Here is a 22,913-nt window from a genome sequence, read left to right as displayed (position 1 = left end):
AGTCCGATTCCACAGCCAGCATCCACCAACCAGAGCCAAAGCTTATATCACTGTGGTAACCAGGAGATTCCAGTCGATGGGGCTGATGCACACCAGGACGGCATCACACGATATGTGGCAGCCATTACTGTCTGATTTGCAGAATTATTTGCACCTTAGCAGAACACGTGATATCACAAGAACTGCACCTAATGAATACTTTCATTATCACTTTGTCTGGCGAGACATATATATATATTGTTGCAGCGACACTACAATCTTAACAATAGGATATAATACTAAAAATCTTCTTTCACCATTAGGAGTCACCACAGTGAATCATCCGTCCCTCTCTCACCCTGTCCTCTGCAGCTTCCTGTTTCGGACAAGTCACCTTCATGTCCTCCCTCACCTCATCCATAAACCTTCTCTTTGGCCTCCCTTTTCTCCTGCCTGGTGGCTCCATCCTCAGCATCTTCTGCCTATATACAGTAGTGTTCAGAATAATAGTAGTGCTATGTGACTAAAAAGATTAATCCAGCTTTGAGTATATTTCTTATTGTTACATGGGAAACAAGGTACCAGTAGATTCAGTAGATTCTCACAAATCCAACAAGACCAAGCATTCATGATATGCACACTCTTAAGGCTATGAAATTGTGTTATTAGTAAAAAAAAAAAAAAAGTAGAAAAGGGGGTGTTCACAATAATAGTAGTGTGGCATTCAGTCAGTGAGTTCGTCAATTTTGTGGAACAAACAGGTGTGAATCGGGTGTCCCCTATGTAAGGATGAAGGCAGCACCTGTTGACCATGCTTTTCTTTTTGAAAGCCTGAGGAAAATGGGACGTTCAAGAACAAAGAACACATCAACTGGCCTAAAGAGAAATGGAGGAATATTTTGTGGACTGATGAAAGTAAAATTGTTCGTTTTGGGTCCAAGGGCCGCAGACAGTTTTTGAGACGACCCCCAAACTCTGAATTCAAGCCACAGTTCACAGTGAAGACAGTGAAGCATGGTGGTGCAAGCATCATGATATGGGCATGTTTCTCCTACTATGGTGTTGGCCTATATATCGCATACTAGGTATCATGGATCAGTTTGGATATGTCAAAATACTTGAAGAGGTCATGTTGCCTTATGCTGAAGAGGACATGCCCTTGAAATGGGTGTTTCAACAAGACAATGACCCCAAGCACACTAGTAAACAAGCAAATTCTTGGTTTCAAACCAACAAAATTAATGCCTCGCAGATGTGAAGAAATCATGAAAAACTGTGGTTATACAACTAAATACTAGTTTAGTGATTCACAGGATTGCTAAAAAAAGCAGTTTGAACATAGTAGTTTTGAGTTTGTAGCGTCAACAGCAGATGCTAGTATTATTGTAAACACCCCCTTTTCTACTTTTTTTTTTTTTTTTACTAATAGCCCAATTTCATAGCCTTATGAGTGTGCATATCATGAATGCTTGGTCTTGTTGGATTTGTGAGAATCTACTGAATCTACTGGTACCTTGTTTCCCTTGTAACAATAAGAAATATACTCAAAACCTGGATTAATCTTTTTATTCACATAGCACTACTATTATTCTGAACACTACTGTACCCTGGGTTCCACTTTGACACATATCAAAAACATTTTCATTCTCATCTCTCTGATTTTGTCTCCAAACTCCTATACATTACTTTGAAAGTGGAAATGTATTTGTTATTTATTGGCAAACCATTTTTTATATGTGCAACCATCTATTAATATGGGATTAAAGGGAATTCAATACCAGTTTAAAAACATGACCTGTTAAACCCAAATAAAGCTATTTAAAGCAACTTAAGGGCTCTAATTATGGCATATGTGTATAAAACATGTTGTTTGATTTTTACAATTTATGTTTTATGAAATAATTATCTCAGCTCTTGATAACTTGTCTGAGTTCTTGAATATTGGAATTACGCACGTTTAATGTTTCTTTCAATATCTATTTTATTTTTTTTTATTACTTTTACTCTACCTTTTTATCCAATTTTTTGTTCATAGTATATTTTATGGTCATTTAGCAGTGTTACTTAAAATAACTAAATAAATAAATCTAATAAGATTTTCAAGGGACCAATTACATTTCAGAGCAAATCCACACATGCATATATTTTATTTTATGCATGTATATTTTATTAACATTACAAAATAAAGCAATCTGAGCACTGACAGAAATGTAGTGATAATGATAAACATGCATTTTGCTTTTAATGGGAAAAAGTGTTCTGCATTACAGCAGCAAATAAAATTAAACCACATTTAAAATGTTAAAAAAAGAAAAGCATCTGACTGGAGTCACTGTAGCTTTTTTTTATTTTCCAGACAACGGAGAGTTTATGCAGAAGAATAAATCCTCACACTGTACTGAGCTTTAAGTCACATAATGTCAGTGCACTTCTGCTGCTGTTATTACGGTGTTTTATCCGGCAGGTGCTGGAATAAATCCGGAGCCGTTTTACATGCTCATGGGTGCTGCCGCTGGTGTTCACAATCAGCACAGCTCATTTACACTTTATTATGCCTCAACACCCCCCACATGTCTTGCTGACTCGACAGATCATAATCCCCTTGTCTTTTACGGTTGAAGGAAGGCGTGGGGTTTTTTCTGAGTGATTGCAGGTCAGGTCGACTTTAACTGTCCTCCTGACCTCCTCAGAGCTGCCAATTATCCACACAGACTATAATATCGACTCTGTTCTCCAGCGTCATTTTAAGGAAGCGGTTTTTAACCTGTCAGGTTGTGCTTCATAATATATGCAGATGGAAGAGCAACAGTCATTGAACATTTGATGTTTATTGTTCAGTGGCTTCATAGTGAATTCAACAAGGCAGTCACGCACATAAAATTTTGATGAATCTGAATTTTAAATTTCATTTTCTGATGCAGTGATTTATTGTAGACTAACAGTGACTATTTAATTTCAACCCATTAATGATGTTTGTCAGGGTTTTTTTGTTCTGAATGTTATGCATCGTAATGCTTATCTCCAATTTTTAAACTCTCCTTCAGCTGATGAATGTGCAGTTGCACACGATATTTACAGTATATCATACGTTCATTGCAGCTGCAGTAAAAGGTGAGGCCGAGGACATTTGCAAAATGCCAAAATCCAATTGAGAAGGAAATCATTGCTAAGTAGAGGGCAGGTGGGTGTGTCTTAGTCACCGCTAAGCAGTATTTCCGTAATGTAAAACGATATATGATAATTCTACTAGTGTGGTTATTTGACTATTTCCAGCCGTAACTGTGGATGGTGCTCACACAGGAGATTGAGGCCAGGTGGCCTGCTGACCGCTGGCTGCCAGAGATTCCATCCTCCCTGCCAAATGCATGGTGACATTCCGATGTTAGTGGCGCTGCGTGAAGGTCTGATGACTGACCCAGATTGGGTTGAGGAGGGAGGGGTGGTGCCAGTCGAGAAGGGGGATGCCGGGACTGGAATGCCAGGGTGAAGTGGAGTGTGAGTGTGAGCACCTTATGCGTTTCTGTTTTTGGGAGTAAAACTGGTATTTTCAAATTAAAATATAAGTTATAATCAAGTTTGACAGCCGTTTTTTTTTTTGTTTGTTTGTTTGTTATTGATTTAACCATTGTATCAAGTTATGTGCTGTTGCACAGTTGCAGAAAGGCCTTCTGTGGATTAAGCCTTTCAGATAATACAGTCATCACACGTAACAGGGATTTATTTTTAGGCATTAGCTAGTGATAAGAGTGTGGAGTCACTGACGAGTTTGATTGGGGTTTGAGCAGCAATATTCCTGAACTGTTTTTCAAATAGTGCAGCAGATAAGAGAATATCTAGAGGGATCAATCAAGTTATCTGAAGTCTGAAAAGTATGGTGTCCTTAAAGATGCTATGGAAGATTTTTCTGCCTCTAGATGTCACACTTATGCCACACGTTTGGGCATAAATAATGTGTCCTTCCTTGGCCACTCCTCCTCAAACTTCACTCTTTGACTTTGTGCAGAAGAAATGGCAGTTGGAGCCTTTTAAAAGTTCTCACTGCTGTCTGACTTTACTTCATTTCACTGAATGCTTTAATTTTTATTTGTGCACATGACAAAAATCCTTGATGTGGGAAAAACCAGATGTATGTGGATTTGAGTCAACCTTGTTCTTGGTTGGATGCACTCTTATTTTCTAAATGTGATTTTTAGACATATTCTTGGGAAATATCTGCCGTTCCCAATCTTGGTAAAGAAAAGTAGTAAGTACTGCTGTCCATGCACGTTAAATAAATGTGCACATGGAGGAATCTCATGCACTAGACATCCTTAAATTTTGACTCTTTGCAGAAGAAGACAGATTGCCTGTGTAGTGGCTGAAATCGTCAGATAGATCATACCTCAACACCTGGTCTAATGTTCAGACAGACGGGATTATTCATGCCAAGATGCCTCGATGATGAGCATTTAACAGCTGTGGGACTCTCAGCTCTCAGACCACCAGCACTGAGATTGTCTCATTGTGCAACATGCATCACTTCTGCTGCTGTGCATGAAGTACCTACAGTATGTGGACATTTGGCTCCAGTGATTTCCTGGACTGAACCATCTCAGATCTGTGTGCAGTGAAAGTATTAACTCTGTGATCTCAGCAATGACATTCATGTCCTTGGTCTTTGACCTTATGGAATCTTGAGGTCGCTGGACAGATGTGTTTGGTGAGGCCGTTATCTATGCTGGAGTACAAAGATCCAAGTCTTTGAGGTCCTGGTAGGTTTGTTTGACACAGTCCATTCCAGCGGTACCCAAAGATCCTCCAAAGAGACCTAGTACCCACCAAAAATGTCAAGTCTCACAACCATACAGCACATTCAGATGAGAAGTATCACGTGATTTCTCTGTCTGTGAACCAGCATGGAGGCGCCTCAGTGTTGAGGACCTCAGGAGCTGGACAAGACCAAGGACACACCCACATTCCTCCTGGCTGTGGCATTTAGGGAGTTACTTCCTCAAGCTGGAGATGGGCCTGGTGTCTTCCTGGGTGTTTGCCATCCAGGACTAAAAGCGGTTTCAAGGTGTGCTTGGATATGCTGATGCATGTACCAGCACGTAGTCTCAGACCTGATCTTGTTCTAGTTGTATGGTGCAGATGTTTCACTCTTCATATTCACAGATTTCTTCTCACACATCAGTATGACCTTCACTCCAGTTCGAATCTCTTTGATTGTGCTCAGAATAATCTCAGGTTTCCATAAAACCACTTTAATACTGTTCAGTTCTGACTCGTGGATAAATATTGCTTGAAGAATGGCCAATATTTCATCCAGTCTATCTAGTAACTGATTGCTTTGACTGTAAATATCAAAAGAGAGAGAGAGAAAAGCAGGATGGGGTATGAGAGAGAGGGTAAAACGGAGGAGAGTAAAGGGATGATTAAAAAGGTGGATTTAGCCTGAAGATGAAGAGGAAATGGTTCACACACTTGGGCGGAGTTCAGAGTGAAGGTCGTGAAAGTCTGATTGAGACTGAAGGAGGGAGTTTGAGGTTTGATGGTGATGAAATTAGCAGCAGCTGCTTGACAACAGTGAACTTTACTAATCTGGTTTGAAAGGAAAACATTGTACATTTGTTCTGAGTGAACAAAAAAAGCCTTTTCCCAGAGACATGTTTGATTGGGGCAATGTATTTTATGCAAGCAGTCATGACCATAAATATTTGGACACAACCACATGTTTCTGTCACAGCGCAACAAGAGCTTGAAGTCCAGACTGTTGGCTTTAATTTGAGGGTAAGTGCATCAAAATTGAGTGAGCACCAAGGAATTACAGCAGTTCGTTTTTTGGGGGGGGTGCACAGACCTAATGTAATTGGACAGTCAGCAGCTGAGTCATTTCATGGAGTTGATGCACAATTGGTTTCAAGGTTGTTACACTAGAAACCAGTTCTAGACCTTTTATCTGCTGATTTATGAATGAAATAATGAGGAAAAACAAGCAGCTGTTAATCACCTATTTGTGGCGATAATTTGCACTCGGACCAAATATCAAATGGTGTCAGTGTCCAAATATTTGTGGGCCTGTCTGCAGGAACCACTTTATATGTGAATAGGGCAAGCCTGTCAAACCTATCTGCTGGACCCCCGTAAGACCTATCCTGGTTACCGTGGTAACAGCCTCCTCATCAGCAGTGAGGGGATGTGAAGGGTGTGTTCACAAGTGTGTATATGTGTGTGTGTGTGCCTACTTTTTTCTTTTCATAAGCTGCAGTGCACCTTAACATGAATTAGAGAAGGGAAACAGTGCTGTGAGTTCGATTAAAAACAATATATTTATGTATCATTTTTTTGGTAAATAATTTCATCCAGAGTGCACAATAAGTGTGCATATGTAAGCACATATGGGGAAAAAAAAACACTGAAATTTCTTAAACCATGGAATCAGTTTGATCATGTTCTCCTCAGAGATACAATTCAAAGATTGTGCTAAATGGCCAAAAGTAAAAATACCTAATAATGCAAAGATGTGTGATCCACCTTCTCTTTCCATCTCAGACAAAGACCATTTAAGTGAGGCTGCAGAGGAAGAGTGCGGTGCTGTGCTCCCTCTGGTGGCTGATTTGTGAGCCTATACGTTATCTGGCATTTGCTGAGATAACACCCCTCAGAGAATCCCTGCTTTCTGTTGTACGTCTTAATTTGTCATTTATTAATCTTTATTAATCTTGTAATATTGTTTTTTTTTTTTTCTGAAGCAGGAGCCCCCGCCCCCTTGCTGGTGTCCTAAGGCAGGCATGGCAGACGGTCGGCAGCCACAGGACCACTGGAGCGCCAACGGCCAAGCGAACGGCGAGAACGGCTACTCGGCCTACAGCTCGGCTTACAGGGAGAACGGATACCTCAGCGGGGCGGCGGCACATCCAGGTAAGAACACGGCTGCTTTGAGAGAACGCCTGTGCACGTGTGTGGCTTATCAATGAAATTGATCAGCCTGCAGTGGGTGAATGTGATTGGCTCTCTGGTGCAAGATGAAGCAAACAGGCCAAAAAACCCAGTGGAGTAGATCAGAATGTGGTAAATTATAGCAATGCTACCAAATGCAAAGAAGAAAATTAATGATTTGATTCATGATAGTCTGTCGAAGATCTCTCCCAGTCCAGCAAAAATAAACAAAAAAACTCTTTTGTACAGAATAGACAGAAGCTTGCAATGCTTTGATTCCATACAGATGGAACACTTCATGATAAAAGCATGAACACATTCTCGAAAATGCATCACAAAAGCTCTATTTTTTATTGCAGGAGTTTTGAAAATGTTCTTCAGTGTTGCCCATCAAAAAAATACTATGAAAAGAAAGTCCAACAAAATGCTTTTTTTATGTGATGTCTGCAAAAGATTTGCTCTGAAGATATGCAGAAAGATATAAACCCAGTTAGAGAATGAGGAGAGTAAGCTGGAATGTAACTGAAATAAAAATTAGATTTCATATTTGTAGGAACATACACATTTTGTCTGTGATCCCTTCATGTGCACGTCATTAATATAAGTGCATGGATGTGTATGTACTGTTGATGTGGGGTGTTTATTGTACATATTTTTGAAGTGAAATGTATGTTTCCTGAGTGAACAGCACCTCCAAATGCCAGTTTTTGGCCCCGTCAGTGGCGGCTCCAGATGTGTTTATGTGGTGGGGCAAGAGAATTTATATTAAATTGAACCTGAAGCATTTTAAGGTATAGTAAATGTCTCCGCTGCACTCGTGCTGCCAATTTACTCACAGGACACCAGGAATTTTAATATTTCAAAGTGTGGGGTCAACCGAGTGCGGTGAAGACAGGCCACATTTCAGTCACATGGTTGAAGATAAATCTCTTTGAACTACACAACAATACCTGTCAGAACAAAGTAGCCAGATGCATTTTGGTGTTTGCCCACTTGAGAGTGCAAAACTGTGTGAGGAAACATGCAAATGGATGAAGTTTACACACACACACACACACACACACACACACAAAACAGGATTTATCAAGGTCAAAGGAAATTTAGCGGGTACTGAGCACATCTACACTCAACAAAAATATAATAGTGTGAAAAGTGAAAAGTATAATAGTGTGATAGTGAGCAAAGGAGAATTGCTCACTATCACAGATTTAGACTGATTTGTGAACAATATTTGAGGAAAATGGTGATATTGTGTATGTGGAAAAAGTTTTAGATCTTTGAGTTCATCTCATACAAAATGGGAGCAAAACCAAAAGTGTTGCGTTTATATTTTTGTTGAGTGTGTATTTAATGACTTTGAAACTTTGGTGTTCACTGATTGTGCTTAAGGGACAGCTGTTTCAGCTCCACTGAGATCTCTGCCTCCTCAGACAAAAACAAAATCATTTATTGTAAATGTTTTTTTGAAAAAATTTTGATGGTTTTTTCTATGTTGTTCCTTTAGGAATAAATGTCTCCAGGCATAGCAGGTGGACCAGGGTACATTTTGCTGAAGCTGATGATAATTAGTCGTTGATGTGTCATGCAAATAAACACACACGCACATCTCGGAGTCTGTGTGGAATAATGCGTGCCTGTCTGCGTGCGTTCTGCCAGTGAAATGCACACAAACAACTTTGTGCACAGAGGTATACATTCTTCTGACACACAGCCAGCTGTCTGGGCTTTACATCATTTCTCACAGCTAAGTGTGCACGCGTGACATGTGCCTCAATTAAATTAAATTAAATTTGGTTTATTTGTATAGTGTCAATTCATAACATTGCTGCCTCAAGTCGCTTCACACAAGTAAGGTCTAACCTGACCAAACCCCCTGAGCAAGCACACAGGCCACAGTGGTATAAGGAAAAACTCCCTTCTGGTGATAATGAGGAAGAAACCTCAAGCAGACCAGACCCCAGAGGAGTGGACCCACCGCTTAGTCCATTGTAATAGTTATAAGGTTTTTTACAGATTGTACAAGAATTTCTTAACAAACAGAAGAAACGTAAACAGAAAAAAACAGAAGAGCAACAAAAGCGGAGCCCTTAATTGAAACTTAAATAGAGTCCATCTTGGGTCTGTAATCCATAGGCGTCCATGTCCAGCACCGGTATGCTCCAGAGGCAGGGCTGGACTGGGGAAATTTTTCAGGCCGGGCATTTTTAACCAAGACCAGGCCACCACCAGGTATCGAAGGGGAAAAAAATTAAGCCTGCTGTGACAGTGTGGGTTTTTTTTTTTTTTTTTGGTCCCTTAACCAGATCAATGTGCACCAGGAGGACACATACATTTTAACACTATAAGAAGCATTATGAAAAGTTCTCCCGAAATACAGTTATCATAGGCTTATCAAAAGTACGATCTATTGACAGTAGGTCACATTACTTTTTAGACATAATAAGTTGTCATTTCATTCAGCCTTGTTACTTAATTTAGAAATAGAAATTATATAAAAACATTTTATAGAAATACTGTAGGCTATACTATAAATAATATATCATTACTTGTGTGATACAATTCATCATATAAAGCAAGAAATGACTGGATGACTGGACCAATGACTGGATACAAAGGTTGAACTTTTGAAACTGCAATACACAAAAAGGCCACAAGATGGAGACAGTTGTCTATCTCACTACAAGCTACAAGTAACATCAAGGATTTCTTTTATTACCAATTTGTGTTGCTAATCAACGTAGAGAATGACTCTCAATTTAAAGTAAAATGTTAGGTATGTGAAATTATGCCAGGACTTGGGAAAATACATTTTAGACAGGGACGCCGTATACCACGCCACCGCACCGCAGACTGTGCAAACAGCATACTTCGTATGACCGACGCACGACCGTCACACAAATAGAATAAAGAATAAAGAAACAACCTGGCGGCGGCAGCATGGTAGCTAGCCATGCACACCATTTGCACAGGTTACATTGCTAGGCTAGGTTACATGACTGGCAGAGTTAGCACGAACGAAAATAATATCCAACCTTAATTCATATCTGAGTGACCCAGTTAGACAGCACTTTACTTCGGACCAGAAGATCAGAATGTCTCTCTACACACACAGATGTCTGATTTATGAACAAGTTAGGTTGCTGTTCTCAATTAATAGCTGAAGTTAACCTTCACTACCGTCATGGGGGCGTAGTGGTCCCCGCCTCATCCACCTGTTGAACTTCTTCTCCACCACTTGCTGAGAGCTGCGCAGATGTGGATGCTCCGTGTCCACGGCAAAGCAAACATGTCTGGTTATTTTAAGACATTTTGGCAGCATCTGCGTGAAGGGCTACTCTCTTCTGATCCCTGGCTCTTTCAGCGCCACCTTTCCTCTTCTTGCCACCATCCATATCGCTCGTTATCGCTCTGGTCCGGCACTGGCGCCACTGTGTAGCCCAACCGAGGCCGGAGATGGAGGGGTTAATTGGCCTGCCCCTCACCTCATTGGTCCAGGCCACAATCAATCATGACTAAAGGGGCCGATCTACCAGTTTATGCACCAATAGGAGGGTTTATATACCGGTATCCAGTGTTGCCACAGTTACTTTTAAAAAGTAATCTAATTACTGATTACTGATTACTCCTTGAAAAAGTAACTTAGTTACTTTACTGATTACTCAATTGTAAAAGTAACTTTGTTAGATTACTAGTTACTTTTTAGTTACTTTCCCCAGCTGCCCACAACAACTCTCTGCCACCTCAACATGACTTGTTTTGCCAAAACTCACTTTATAGTCACCCTTTCTTGACTTCAGTGAAAATATATACTTGTTTTATAAAAAGTACAATAAAGACCTCTTTCTTGACCTCATATTTAACTGTTGACAGCACTGTAACAGTAAAACTTGTAATTTCTAACCTACATTGTTAATAAATGTAACTATCAAATTCTTTCTAACATTTTTCTAACATTTAAATTTTCTCTAAACATTTTACTTGTCGAAATGATTATTTTAAGTAGTATTAGTAGTTGTAGTAAAAAAAAGGCTTCAAAACTGGATCTTTAATCTAGGGGTGTTGTGAGGGGGGGGGACATCCTTGCCCCACGCCCCCATTCCATCTGGATTCGCCCCTGCTTTGGCGTTTGCGCACAAAGAATGGATAACATTTATTTATGCAGAAAACATGACCAGATTTACAGGTAAGAAAGTTTTATTGCATTTTCTTTTCTTTCTTCTTGCGTTTTTTTTTCACATCATGTGGTCCTCAGGAAGAGAGTTTAGGTGCATTTGAGTGGAAAATAGTGTTAGTTGTTGATGCGTCGCGGAGGATCAGCTGTTTTAACGTGCAGAAATGGAGTGGCTCATCTGAGAATTCTAAATGAAGGAGGAAAAAAAAAGCATAAAAATATCTTTGTAAATCTCAGTACTGGTTGTGCTGGTGTCACCGCGCTTTAAGAGGTGAGGACGAGTCATAGCTGCTACAAAAAAAAAAAAAAAACAAGGATGAAAAGCTCACAGCTCACTTTACTTCGTAAAAAAAAAAAAAAAAATCCGCAGGCCAGTAGGCCATCAGGCCAGCGGGCAAATGCCCGGTGTGCAATACTATCAGTCCAGCGGTGTCCAGAGGTATGGACTTCCAGTCAATTGGTGCAACAGACAGGGCATCCCAAGGTGAGTCCGGCCGCCCTACGCTGCAGGGGCAGCATACATCACTGGTGTTGTCAGTGCCTTGGACAGAGACACAAAGTGCAGAATCAGCCCGGTCGGGAATAACTGCACCTGAAGCATTCATATTACCAGCAGTAAATCAAGAGTGAAGCAGCTCGCCCTGTGCTTCACTAACAGACCCAGAATTAGATATAGTGAGGCAGAGACCTGTTCCATTGCTAATAATGTGAATTGAATGTTTGTACATGCTGCTTGCAATAATAATAAAATATACTGCTATTCGAGTACTGAGTTGTCTTCATGTATATAAGATCTGGATAAAGAGGTGCTTTGCACACAGCTTCTAATAAATCATGTGACTAATTTTGTTTAATTTTGTGCTTACGGCCACAAATGCGCACAGCATCCTCAGTTATATCCTGCCTGTCTATGTCACATAACCACCCACTTAGGGAATAATCCTGTTATGTCTGATGATTTGTGGACGTTCATGTCTGGTTATATGGTCGCAAATAGTGCTTTACAGGTGATGCATTAGCGGAGCCGGTAAAAAGGGCTACTTGGGACCATCAGGGCTCACCAGGTTAGCCTGTTACCCTTAACCTAGCTTTGCTTGTTCGTAACTGAGAGATGGGGGCAGGTTCTGGCTTCATTCAACCCCGCCAAAGTCATGCTGGTCTTGACCTCATTTATGGGTTGCCCGAAGTTAGACACTCCCGAGATGGCGGCATTTAAGGATCAAACCTGCTGTTTAGGACACCTATGTGTGATATCACAAAGGATTTCTCCAGTATATAAACCGTCTGGGATGTTGAGACAGTGGAACATGTCTAGACAAACACAAGTAAAGAATTTAATTTGGTTGCATGTGATTTATGATACTTCTGCTAATTGCATGGTCCCAGTGGCCGCTGATGCCGCCACTGTTGCCAGTGGTATGGAAACTGGGGCACAATAGGACTTAGTCTGTCCAGGAAACGTGAGAAGTTGATACTGAAAGGACATGATTTTGATTGATTGACTTCACTTTTCTGGTGAGGCTGAGTGATATTATGGGAGGGGGGCTACAGCCCCATCAAGCCCCACCATAGAACCACCAGTGAACTCTACTGCAAAGCATTTGCTTGGCAATTGTCTTCCAAAACAAAAATTATGACATGGGGCAAAAGCGCAGGGATTTGGTGGTGCTGTTTTCTCCCTGTGCAGATATAAACGAGTGCACCTGTAAGTGTTGAAGGTGGGTGTTGATCTGCGACAACATGTCTCGTTTGATTTTTGTTTGATGTTTTTCGTACCCTCGGAGGTAAACTGGCGCTCTGTCTGCTTCTGTCTGTGTTTGGGAACAAACACAAAGCCTGTGGACGCCACTAATCAAATCCCAGAGCAGTGAGGGATTAAAGCTGCAAAGAATTAAGTCAATGCGTAAGCGGCCCCTCCAACAACCAGGGGACCACCCACACGGATAAGATCGCCAATTATTAGTTTTCATTTCCTTCGTCCCATCCACATCTTGTCTTCCCGGTGTGTGTCTCTCTCTCTCTCTCCTTTCACAGTGGATGACTCAGCCAATTTGCCTCCCTCCCCTCCCCCCTCTCCATCTGCCGAGCCGATTGGGCCCATGGCACCAGGTACACCTACACACTTCCTGTGCGTTCAGACTGAAGTCAGAACTCGGAATTTCTAATTTCCAAGACGGAAAAATAAAAGAAACTTCCTGGAGGTGCAAACAATGACTCCATAGGAACAGTTTCTAAAACCTGAGCTGGCAGTTTCAACATTTCCTTTACGGCGGTTGGCAGAAAGACGCGACTGGTTAAATGAATAACCTGACTATTCAAACTAGGTAGCTCACCAGCTAGTTTGCTAGAGACCAAACAAAAGATTAGCTTTCATGGAAGCTTGGAATGCTACATTTCCCAGTTCTGACTTCTCTGTTCCCATTGGATGATCCATCCATGATGAATGTGTGAATGGTGGCGAGAAAGGCCAAAAGTATCTCAAAGCTGGAATAGCTGGAAAACGGTCTTTTTATTTAAAACAAAACAAAACACTAGTCAAGCCATTTGGTAAACTCATCTACTTTCTTCTGGTTTCTTTGCGTTGTGTGTCAGACTTCATGCGAATCAGTCGATGTGCTCGTATGCTTCAAAAAACATCCACGTTTTCAGGAATAGAAGATATCTTGGTGAGTTCAAGATGCAGCAGACCCTTGTTTCTTGTGGTGCCCCCAAGCCATGATGGTGCTACCATGTGCACTCACTGGTCACTTAATTAGTTACATGTGTTCAACTGCTCAGTAAAGTCATCAACCACCTGGCAGAAACTCAGGACACTGAGGCTTGTGGACCTGGACAAGACGGTCTGCTAAAGTACAGCATACATCAGTCTACAGTGTGTAAGATTTTGGGGTATTTATAAGCAGAAATGTACTATAGTAATCATTACCATCTCTTCATTAGTTTACAGTTACCTTCAATGACTCAGTGTTTTTAGAACCTTAGAGGCCACCATGTCACACTTACATGTTTATACAGTAGCCCAAAAGTGACATAATTAGTCCACCTTTTGGATTTTGCAACATGACTGGAAGAAAAAAGAAGAGAAATCATTGGTTTCTTTATCAAGACAAGTTTGAGAACCCTTTATTTTGTCAATGGAGGACCATGCATATTATTTATGACAAGTGAAGGCAAGGACCCGAAATCCCTGTTGACAAAAAAAAAAAAAAAAAAATCATGAAGGGGGGAGATTTACAAACTTTACCACGAGGTGACACTAAATCCTGCACACTGTAACTTTAAGTAACTTTGAACATGTGGATTTTGAGTTTTTCACCATCTGTGCAACCATCTCTGTGGTTTACAGAGAATTAGTCCTAAAAAGAAGACACATCCAGTGATTCGTGGTTCGGTGGCAGAAAACGCCTTGTTGATGAGGTTACAGAAGAATAGCCAGGCTGGTTCCAGCTGATAGAAAGGCAGCAGTAACCCAAATAACCACTCATTATAACGTGGTGTGACAGACAAGTATCTGCAAAAATGCAAGGGAAAGTTTACAAGCCTGTAGTGAGACGAGCTGTGTTGTATGGATTCGGTTTGACATTAACCTTGTGAAGCGCCTTGGGGAGACTTATGTTGTGAAATGGCGTTATATAATTATACTGAATGGCATTGAAAAGGGGGCCCAACTACCAAGGTGTACCTAATGAAATTGCCAGTGAGTGTCCATGTGGCACTTCCAAAAATTAAGGTTAATGGTTCCAAACTTGTCCAAGAATGCAATCCATTTTCGGAGCCCTTTTATTCCATTTAAGGGTCACAGTTGGCTGGAGTCATGTCCAGCCACTTCTGACTTGTTTCATGACCAACTTTAGGGTAATTTCACACCACCATACAGACTCTGGTTCAACATGTTGTGTTCCTGTTGCTAGGACTCAAACATAACGGGTGACCTGAAGGCATTCCACATCCCTATTTAGCATGTACAGTAGTGTTCAGAATAATAGTAGTGCTATGTGAATAAAAAGATTAATCCAGGTTTTGAGTATATTTCTTATTGTTACATGGGAAACAAGGTACCAGTAGATTCAGTAGATTATCACAAATCGAACAAGACCAAGCATTCATGATATGCACACTCTTAAGGCTATGATATTGGGCTATTAGTAAAAAAACGTAGAAAAGGGGGTGTTCACAATAATAGTAGTGTGGCATTCAGTCAGTGAGTTCATCAATTTTGTGGAACAAACAGGTGTGAATCAGGTGTCCCCTATGTAAGGATGAAGCCAGTACCTGTTGAACATGCTTTTCTCTTTGAAAGCCTGAGGAAAATGGGACGTTCAAGACATTGTTCAGAAGAACAGCGGAGTTTGATTAAAAGTTGATTGGAGAGGGGGAAAACTTATACGCAGGTGCAAAAAATTATAGGCTATTCATCTACAATGATCTCCAATGCTTTAAAATGGACAAAAAAAAACCAGAGACGTGTGGAAGAAAACAGAAAACAACCATCAAAATGGATAGAAGAATAACCAGAATGGCAAAGGCTCACCCATTGATCAGCTCCAGGATGATCAAAGACAGTCTGGAGTTACCTGTAAGTGCTGTGACAGTTAGAAGAGGCCTGTGTGAAGCTAATTCATTTGCAAGAATCCCCCGCAAAGTCCCTCTGTTAAATAAAAGACATGTGCAGAAGAGGTTACAATTTGCCAAACAACACATCAACTGGCCTAAAGAGAAATGGAGGAATATTTTGTGGACTGATGAGAGTAAAATTGTTCATTTTTGGGTCCAAGGGCCGCAGACAGTTTGTGAGACGACCCCCAAACTCTGAATTCAAGCCACAGCTCACAGTGAAGACAGTGAAGCATGGTGGTGCAAGCATCATGATATGGGCATGTTTCTCCTACTATGGTGTTGGGCCTATATATCGCATACCAGGTATCATGGATCAGTTTGGAAATGTCAAAATACTTGAAGAGGTCATATTGCCTTATGCTGAGGGGACATGCCCTTGAAATGGGTGTTTCAACAAGACAATGACCCCAAGCACACTAGTAAACGAACAAAATCTCGGTTCCAACCAACAAAATTAATGCCTCGCAGATGTGAAAAAAAATCATGAAAAACTGCGGTTTATACAACTAAATACTAGTTTAGTGATTCACAGGATTGCTAAAAAAGCAATTGAACATAATAGTTTTGAGTTTGTAGCGTAAACAGCAGATGCTACTATTATTGTGAACACCCCCTTTTCTACTTTTTTTTACTAATAGCCCAATTTCATAGCCTTAAGTGTCTGCATATCATGACTGCTTGGTCTTGTTGGATTTGTGAGAATCTACTGAATCTACTGGTACCATGTTTCCCATGTAACAATAAGAAATATACTCAAACCTGGATTAATCTTTTTAGTCACATAGCACTACTATTATTCTGAACACTACTGTAGTGTCCGTAAAAGGCTTTGGTCCTACGTCTATACTGCACTCACTGTGTTTCAGAATGACGTCTCCAGTCTGTTCTTTTTATGTTTTTGAAGTATGCTAGTGCCTTTATTTATCTCTTTATCATGCCAGGTGTCTGCAGCCATGTGCAGCAGTAATCTGTCCTGTCCCTGCTTCTGTTACTTTCACAGATACTATGTACATCGTAGGACATTTGACCCCAGGACCTTGACTGTCACCTTAACGATAGACCTCTGGCCTGACCTTGTAATCCATTTAGCGTATGTGCCACATCTGGGCCAAATGGGATGAAAATAAAATTCCTTGACCTTTGCCAAAATCAATTCTTTAAGGGCAGTTTTGAGATCAGCTTTCACTGACACACTAAGTTTGGTAGAAATGGCCAAAGCACCCTGGGAGGAGCATGGCGAATAATCAGACTTGAATTTGGCACAATGATTGGTCCTTTGGGTAATTTGATTTTACCTGGGCAATTCCGGAGCATACTTCCATATGACCCCAATGATCTTGAATGTGGTTGACCATCATCTTCATATTAAGTTTGGTGGAAATCGGTCAAAGAACCTGCGAGGTGTAAGGGAACAAACAGACAAATCCTGCTCAAATTAATTTAATTAATTTAATTTAATTAGCTTATAACGCGCCAAATCGCAGCAAAAGCCATCTCAAGGCGCCTTACATAAAACAATTCAACATAATATTTAAATAAATAATTAAAAATGAATTTAAAAAAAATTTCAAATACATAATAAAAACAGAAGTAAAAGAATATAAATAGATAAAAAAAAATAAAAACTATTTATAAGAAAGCGAAATAAAAATAGGTTTTCAGTCTTGACTTAAAAATGTCCACGGACTCCGACTGCCTCACGGTCGCAGGAAGACTATTCCACAGGTGGGTGCACGATGAGAAAAGGCTCTTTGACCTGCTGACTTCTTCCACCCTGGGAACACAGAGAAGTCCTGCATCCTGCGACCACCAAAGCCCGGGCCGGCACGTAAAGTTCCACCAGATCAGCCAGATAAGATGGCACCAGTCCATGAACAACCTTACTAAGTCAATAACAAAACCTTAAAATCTGCTCCACAGAGACAGGGAGACCAGTGCAAAGATGCCAAAATGGGTGTGATATGTTCAGACCTTCTGCTACGTGTCAGAAGTCTGGTGGCAGCGTTCTGACCCAGCTGAAGATCAAATAGTTTGATTAGTTCAGCCAGAAGAACGGACATTGTCTTTAATGTTCTTGCACCATTTGGTGTTTATGGTGAAAATCCAAGAAACAGCTTGAGAATTTCCGATTAAATTGCTAAAAGGCTTCTCAGATAATCAAATGTACATATTTACAGTGTGTCACCCTTCTTTCACGAGTGAGGTTCCTCCTGAAAACACCTCTGTCACACCTCCATAATAGAGACCTCTATGGTCTAAGCAGGGCCTCACCCAATCCTGCTCCTTCAGATCACTGCTCCACCCACAGCTAATAAGCCAGGTGGGTTCCCGCCAATGCAAAATGCAAACCAGGACAGGTGATCTCCTGGACCACAGTTGTCGACCCCTGGTCTAAAGGAATCTCTTAGACTGTATAAATTCTACCTTTTCTCATCGCCTACTTTATCCTCTCACAATCTTCTCGCCTGTTTTATCATGCACCCACAGATCACCCTTTCAGCTCTACTGTTTTTTTGCAGTCATTTGTTTCTTGCATGTGGCAGGTAATCACAAAAACATACACCTTTAAAACACAGGTGTTTTATTGTCCATATCCATTTTCATAGTCATTTGTTTATATGTTTTAACATATTGTTTTTATATTTAATATGCTGGCAGCAGTTTAAATTGTAGGATACGCGTTTGTGTGTGTCTATTAACCGATTGCAAAATCAGGTCCAACACAACGAATGACTAATCCAGGATTAGCAGTCTGGTATTGCGAAGTAAAAATATCTTTGAGATTGAAAGCAAAGATGAAATCTGCAGTTCATCTCCACCTTAAAGACACTAACCACACGTTTGAGGACAAGGAAGTTAAAATCTTAGCCAGAGAAAAGAAATGGTTTGAGAGAAGAGTGAAGGAGGCATTTGTATGTGAAACAGTTGAAACCCAGCCTTAACCGGGGAGGGAGGGGGTCTGAGACACGCTTTGTCCCCTGTTTATAATGGTGTACTCAGGTCTAAGCAGTTTCAGTCTTTTGTTCATGGTAATGAGTCATTCACGTCATCAGGAGAGCCTTCAGTAGAGGAGTCAGTCCCCAGCATTAGGAGGGGACAGCTGCCCTGTCATTAGGAGGGTGCTAAGTAGAACACAATAGGAGCTAATTAGAGCAATTGTTTAGTCACTAGCCAGTAGCAGTCTGCCTCGCAGTAGGAGGGGTCTGATTAGGTTTAAAACTCCCAGCTTTTGTGGCTTCTGTTATTCTTCCCTACAAGAGTCAAGAATAGAAGTCAGGACTACCAGAGCAAGAATTTTAGCTGAGGAAACTTCTGCGATTTGAAGCGAAACGTCCTCGCATCAAGCAACCCAGTCCATTCGAAGATTCAAGCTTCTCTACATAATCCAAAATTACTTTTGAACTCACAGTGAGAAGTACTCTCTGCATCATGAATTAAAAGAAATACAAATCTAAAGCCAAATGATGGCATGAATAAGTAAGTGCTCCCTTTAATATAACACATACAAATCATCACTTTTTACTCCAATCTTCTTCAGGCAAGTCAGGGGATGGATACATTATTTCCAAGACACTGATTATGTCTTGGACTTTATTTACGTCAATTATGAATAAGTAAATAAATAACTGCAACAATTGTCAAATGAATAGCTGACATTTTAACAGGTTTCCTAATGTCTTTGAATCATTTTTATGTTTTACCTCCACCAAAGAAGTTTGAAGGAGGTTATGTTTGTTTTGTCTGTTTGCTTGTTTGTTTGTTTCTGAACACCCTGGATCCCACAATTTTCATATGTCGTTATGAATTTTTTTTGCTGTGGATTCAATCCTGATAGGCAAGAAGTGATCCACTTTTTCAAGGTCAAAGTCAGGAAGAATCTTGGAAAATTGGAAAAATCCCTACATTGAACGAATTTTCAATAAGTCATACCTCTGTCAAAAAAGGTCAAATTTCTTTCATATTTGGGAGCGTTATGTAGGATGGTATCCTTTCTAATATAATAATATAATATAATAATAAGATAATTTTGTTGCATTTGTAATGACAATAAATCATCAATCAATCATCATTCATTTATAGACTGACAAAGTTTGATCTGGATCTGATCCAGATTGTGGATTTTGTGGACATTTGAATTGAACATTGACAATCCCAATTAATATGTATTTTACATTATATCTTAATCAAACTTGCCCCAGTCACTCTCATATTTGACAGTGAGGTGCGACTGACACTCACTATTCACCTGAAAAAGTTCGATCCAGATCTAATCCAGATTGGGAATTGTGTGAATGTTTGCATTTAATATTGAAAAGCCCATTTGGTGTACATTTTGCATTAAATCTCAATCTGAAAATGCCTCAGTTACTCTCATTTGTGCAATGAGGTGCAAACTGGCAACCCACAATGAACAGACTAAGTTTGATCTGCATACTGATCCGTATTGCGGATTTAGCGGATATTTGATATTAACATTGAAAAGCCCATTTGATCTATATTTTGTGTTATATTTTTACTCCTGAAAAGCCACTTCTAACAAAAATTTGACCTTGAAAATTTTTTCCAAGGTAAAAATAAGTGGAGGTGAGTGTTGGCCGAAGTTCATGAGTGCCGTGCTGCAGTTCTTGCAGTTATTAAACATATGCGGTCACCACTTGGCTCTTGTATAATTCAGTGTTGTTGCATCCGTTGCATGTCCATCACAGCTGAAAGTGTGCCACTGGTGCCATTGTAATCTCAGCTGTTATGTCTCCATGTCATCATCCATGTATTCACCCTTTCCTGCAAAAAAGAGACAATAAGTTAGTTGTGAGCGCTCCTCTCTGGAGGAGCAGCAGCATGATGAGGAGGGCGGAAGAGGAGGAGCTCGTGGAGCCCAACATTTCCATGAGGAGGTGACATATAAGCAGTCAGGAGACGCACTCTTAGAGCAGACACATTTTGTACACAGAGGTCCCCAGGCTTTGGGTCGCCAGGACGCCCAACACCTGAGTCCTCAATGGAGGTGAACATGGCCATCGCTAAAGATCTACAAAGGTGTGTGTGGTTTTCTGGGTTTGGTTTGAACAATGCATATTATTATTATTATTCTTACTCCGTATGTGTGTGCATGATCTGACTGTGCTGAAGGGACACAAATTTTGCTCTTGGCTCCTAAAATGTGATGCTGCCGACCTTGCTGCAGCTTTGTTGCTCGTACGTCCTCCAGCTTCTGCTTCAGCACCTGATACGTCACGAAGCAAAATCAGTGTTTTGATTGTTCCTTTTCCATGCAAACCATAACATTTGCTTTCCATTGCAGCGGCATTTAAAAGCTGTCCTGATCAGCTGTATACAAGTTGATCATTCCTGCACATTTTGTATTGCCAGCTACATTGCAAATGCAAATGTCACTGTCTGGATTGTCAAACATTGCAGACATGTGTTGCTAAAGTTGCCAGTAAATCCTCTTTGTGGGTTTTGGTGGAATATTGTGCTGCAAGAGGGTTTTCCTGTGTGGGTTCCTGAATGTCTTCTGTCTGTTGTATATCATGTGCATTCAGTTTCATCGATGTTTGCATTTCATCACAAGGTAAAAGTTAATGCTGTTTTCCTATTGTTGTAAAATAAAAAAAAAACTACTCTGGGCTTTTCAATCCACCCTCAATCGAGAATTTCTAAAAACAAACTCGTATTCTTTGTTCCTGTACTTGCATTTGAATCTGCAGTTAAATGTATTCTGCTTTGATTAAAATGCATTCTTTTTTTATTTGTGACTATTGCAATAGGAATTCAATATATTTATTTCTGCATATTTATTTTATTATTGCTTAACATCATGCACCTCATTCCTTCATTGCAGTTGTGCACGCTGTCTTAGGTGCTGTGGCCCTCCCTGCGCTGCTGTGGCCGGCCCCAAAATATTCACTGAGCTGCGTGTTTTGCTTGATGGACAGCTACTGTATGTGCAGAAGGCCTCGGCTTATTTGTGTTGCCTAGCTTGTGTGGATGCTGTCCTCAAAGCTTTTAGCTCCTTATTTTGGCACCAAATTGTACAGTATCCCTCAAACTCACAGCTCCACCAGAAGAATGCAGCCATAAGCCATCTTCTGAGAAAGATGAACCTCAAATGGCACCTAACCATCAGGGGCAGGTTTCACTGCTTGATGAAAGGTCAACATCTAAAGGAGCAGATGCCGTCCAGACTGAGTTGCTGCTGAGTTCCTCTGGGACTTCGAGCTCAGTTCAACAGCAAGATGAAGGAATGGTGAGACAACTCTCACATCAAGACGCCTGCTCACACCTTCTAGCAGAAGACAAAGAGGGAGTTTCTGTGCCAATCAACTCTGGAACCCTGATTGATGAAAGCGATGGAAAATCATTTACTGAAGAGATCATCAAACGGGAAGAGCAGGATAGTGGAAGCGAGGCAAGATTTGATGAGACTTCATTGATTATTGAATTGGATAAAAGGCAAGAAACTGCCAAGTCAAGTTTAGAGTCACAAATTACATCCAGTACTGACAAAGAGCATGAGACAGGAACAAAAACCTACTTTGAAACATCCTCACACAGTCATGAAGAGGGCTTACTACAAACACAAGGCTATTATGAAATTAACACAGTGGTGGAGGCTAAGTTCAATGAGAAAACAGAGAAACTAGAAGAACCGGAGAAGAAAGCTCTGCAAACTTCAGTGATATCACTGGGGCAAAACATCGCAGTTGGGTCCTTGGCAAACCAGTCAGGAGAGAATCTGAGTACTGTCTCAGAAGCACTGTGTCCAATCACTGGAAACTTTGATGAATCAGATACTTATCCACCAACACCGTCTGTACAGGACCAACCACCAAACGTTGCAGTAGATCTGTCCATTATGCCAACATCTGTAGATTCACCTGAGGACACATCAGCAACAACCACAACACCTTCACCTTCCACTCAACATGGTTCTAGCTTTGAACAGTCAAGTAACCTCTCTGAGATGTTGGACTTAGCAGGAGCTCTGCCTCGGCTGTCACTCGAAATTAGGGACTTTGATCATGCAAGGCGAAAGTCGATGCCTGCTAACGTATCAGCTCTGGTGGGTGGTTCTTTGGCCAAGCTACCTGTGGGAGAACAGGTCTCAAGAGGTTTAGGAGTGCAAAGCCCACTGGAAGAGCATGGCTACTGTGTTTTTAATGAGTATTCAGGACCCATGCCTTCTCCTGCTGATGTGGTCAGTCCTGGTGAGTCTGCTCATCAGGGA

General features: G+C 40.7%; 1 protein-coding gene across 3 annotated transcripts in view; it reads left to right on the top strand.

Annotated features, from left to right (window-relative positions):
* The window catches only part of LOC117517563 (microtubule-associated protein tau-like), a 137,204-nt gene that overhangs the window by 74,108 nt on the left and 40,183 nt on the right, over positions 1-22,913 (top strand). For 2 of the 3 annotated variants that reach the window (XM_034178652.1, XM_034178636.1), the window contains exons 4-5: positions 6,711-6,879; positions 13,103-13,177. In XM_034178652.1, the coding sequence (XP_034034543.1) occupies positions 6,711-6,879; positions 13,103-13,177 (244 nt within the window). The remainder of the gene's footprint in view (positions 1-6,710; positions 6,880-13,102; positions 13,178-22,913) is intronic. The other variant, XM_034178645.1, reaches the window with a different exon arrangement.

This window comes from Thalassophryne amazonica, chromosome 1 (genome assembly GCF_902500255.1).
Source record: "Thalassophryne amazonica chromosome 1, fThaAma1.1, whole genome shotgun sequence".
NCBI classification, from domain to species: domain Eukaryota; kingdom Metazoa; phylum Chordata; class Actinopteri; order Batrachoidiformes; family Batrachoididae; genus Thalassophryne; species Thalassophryne amazonica.
Note: the sequence above shows the minus strand (reverse complement) of the source record. Positions and strands in the feature narration are given on the sequence as shown.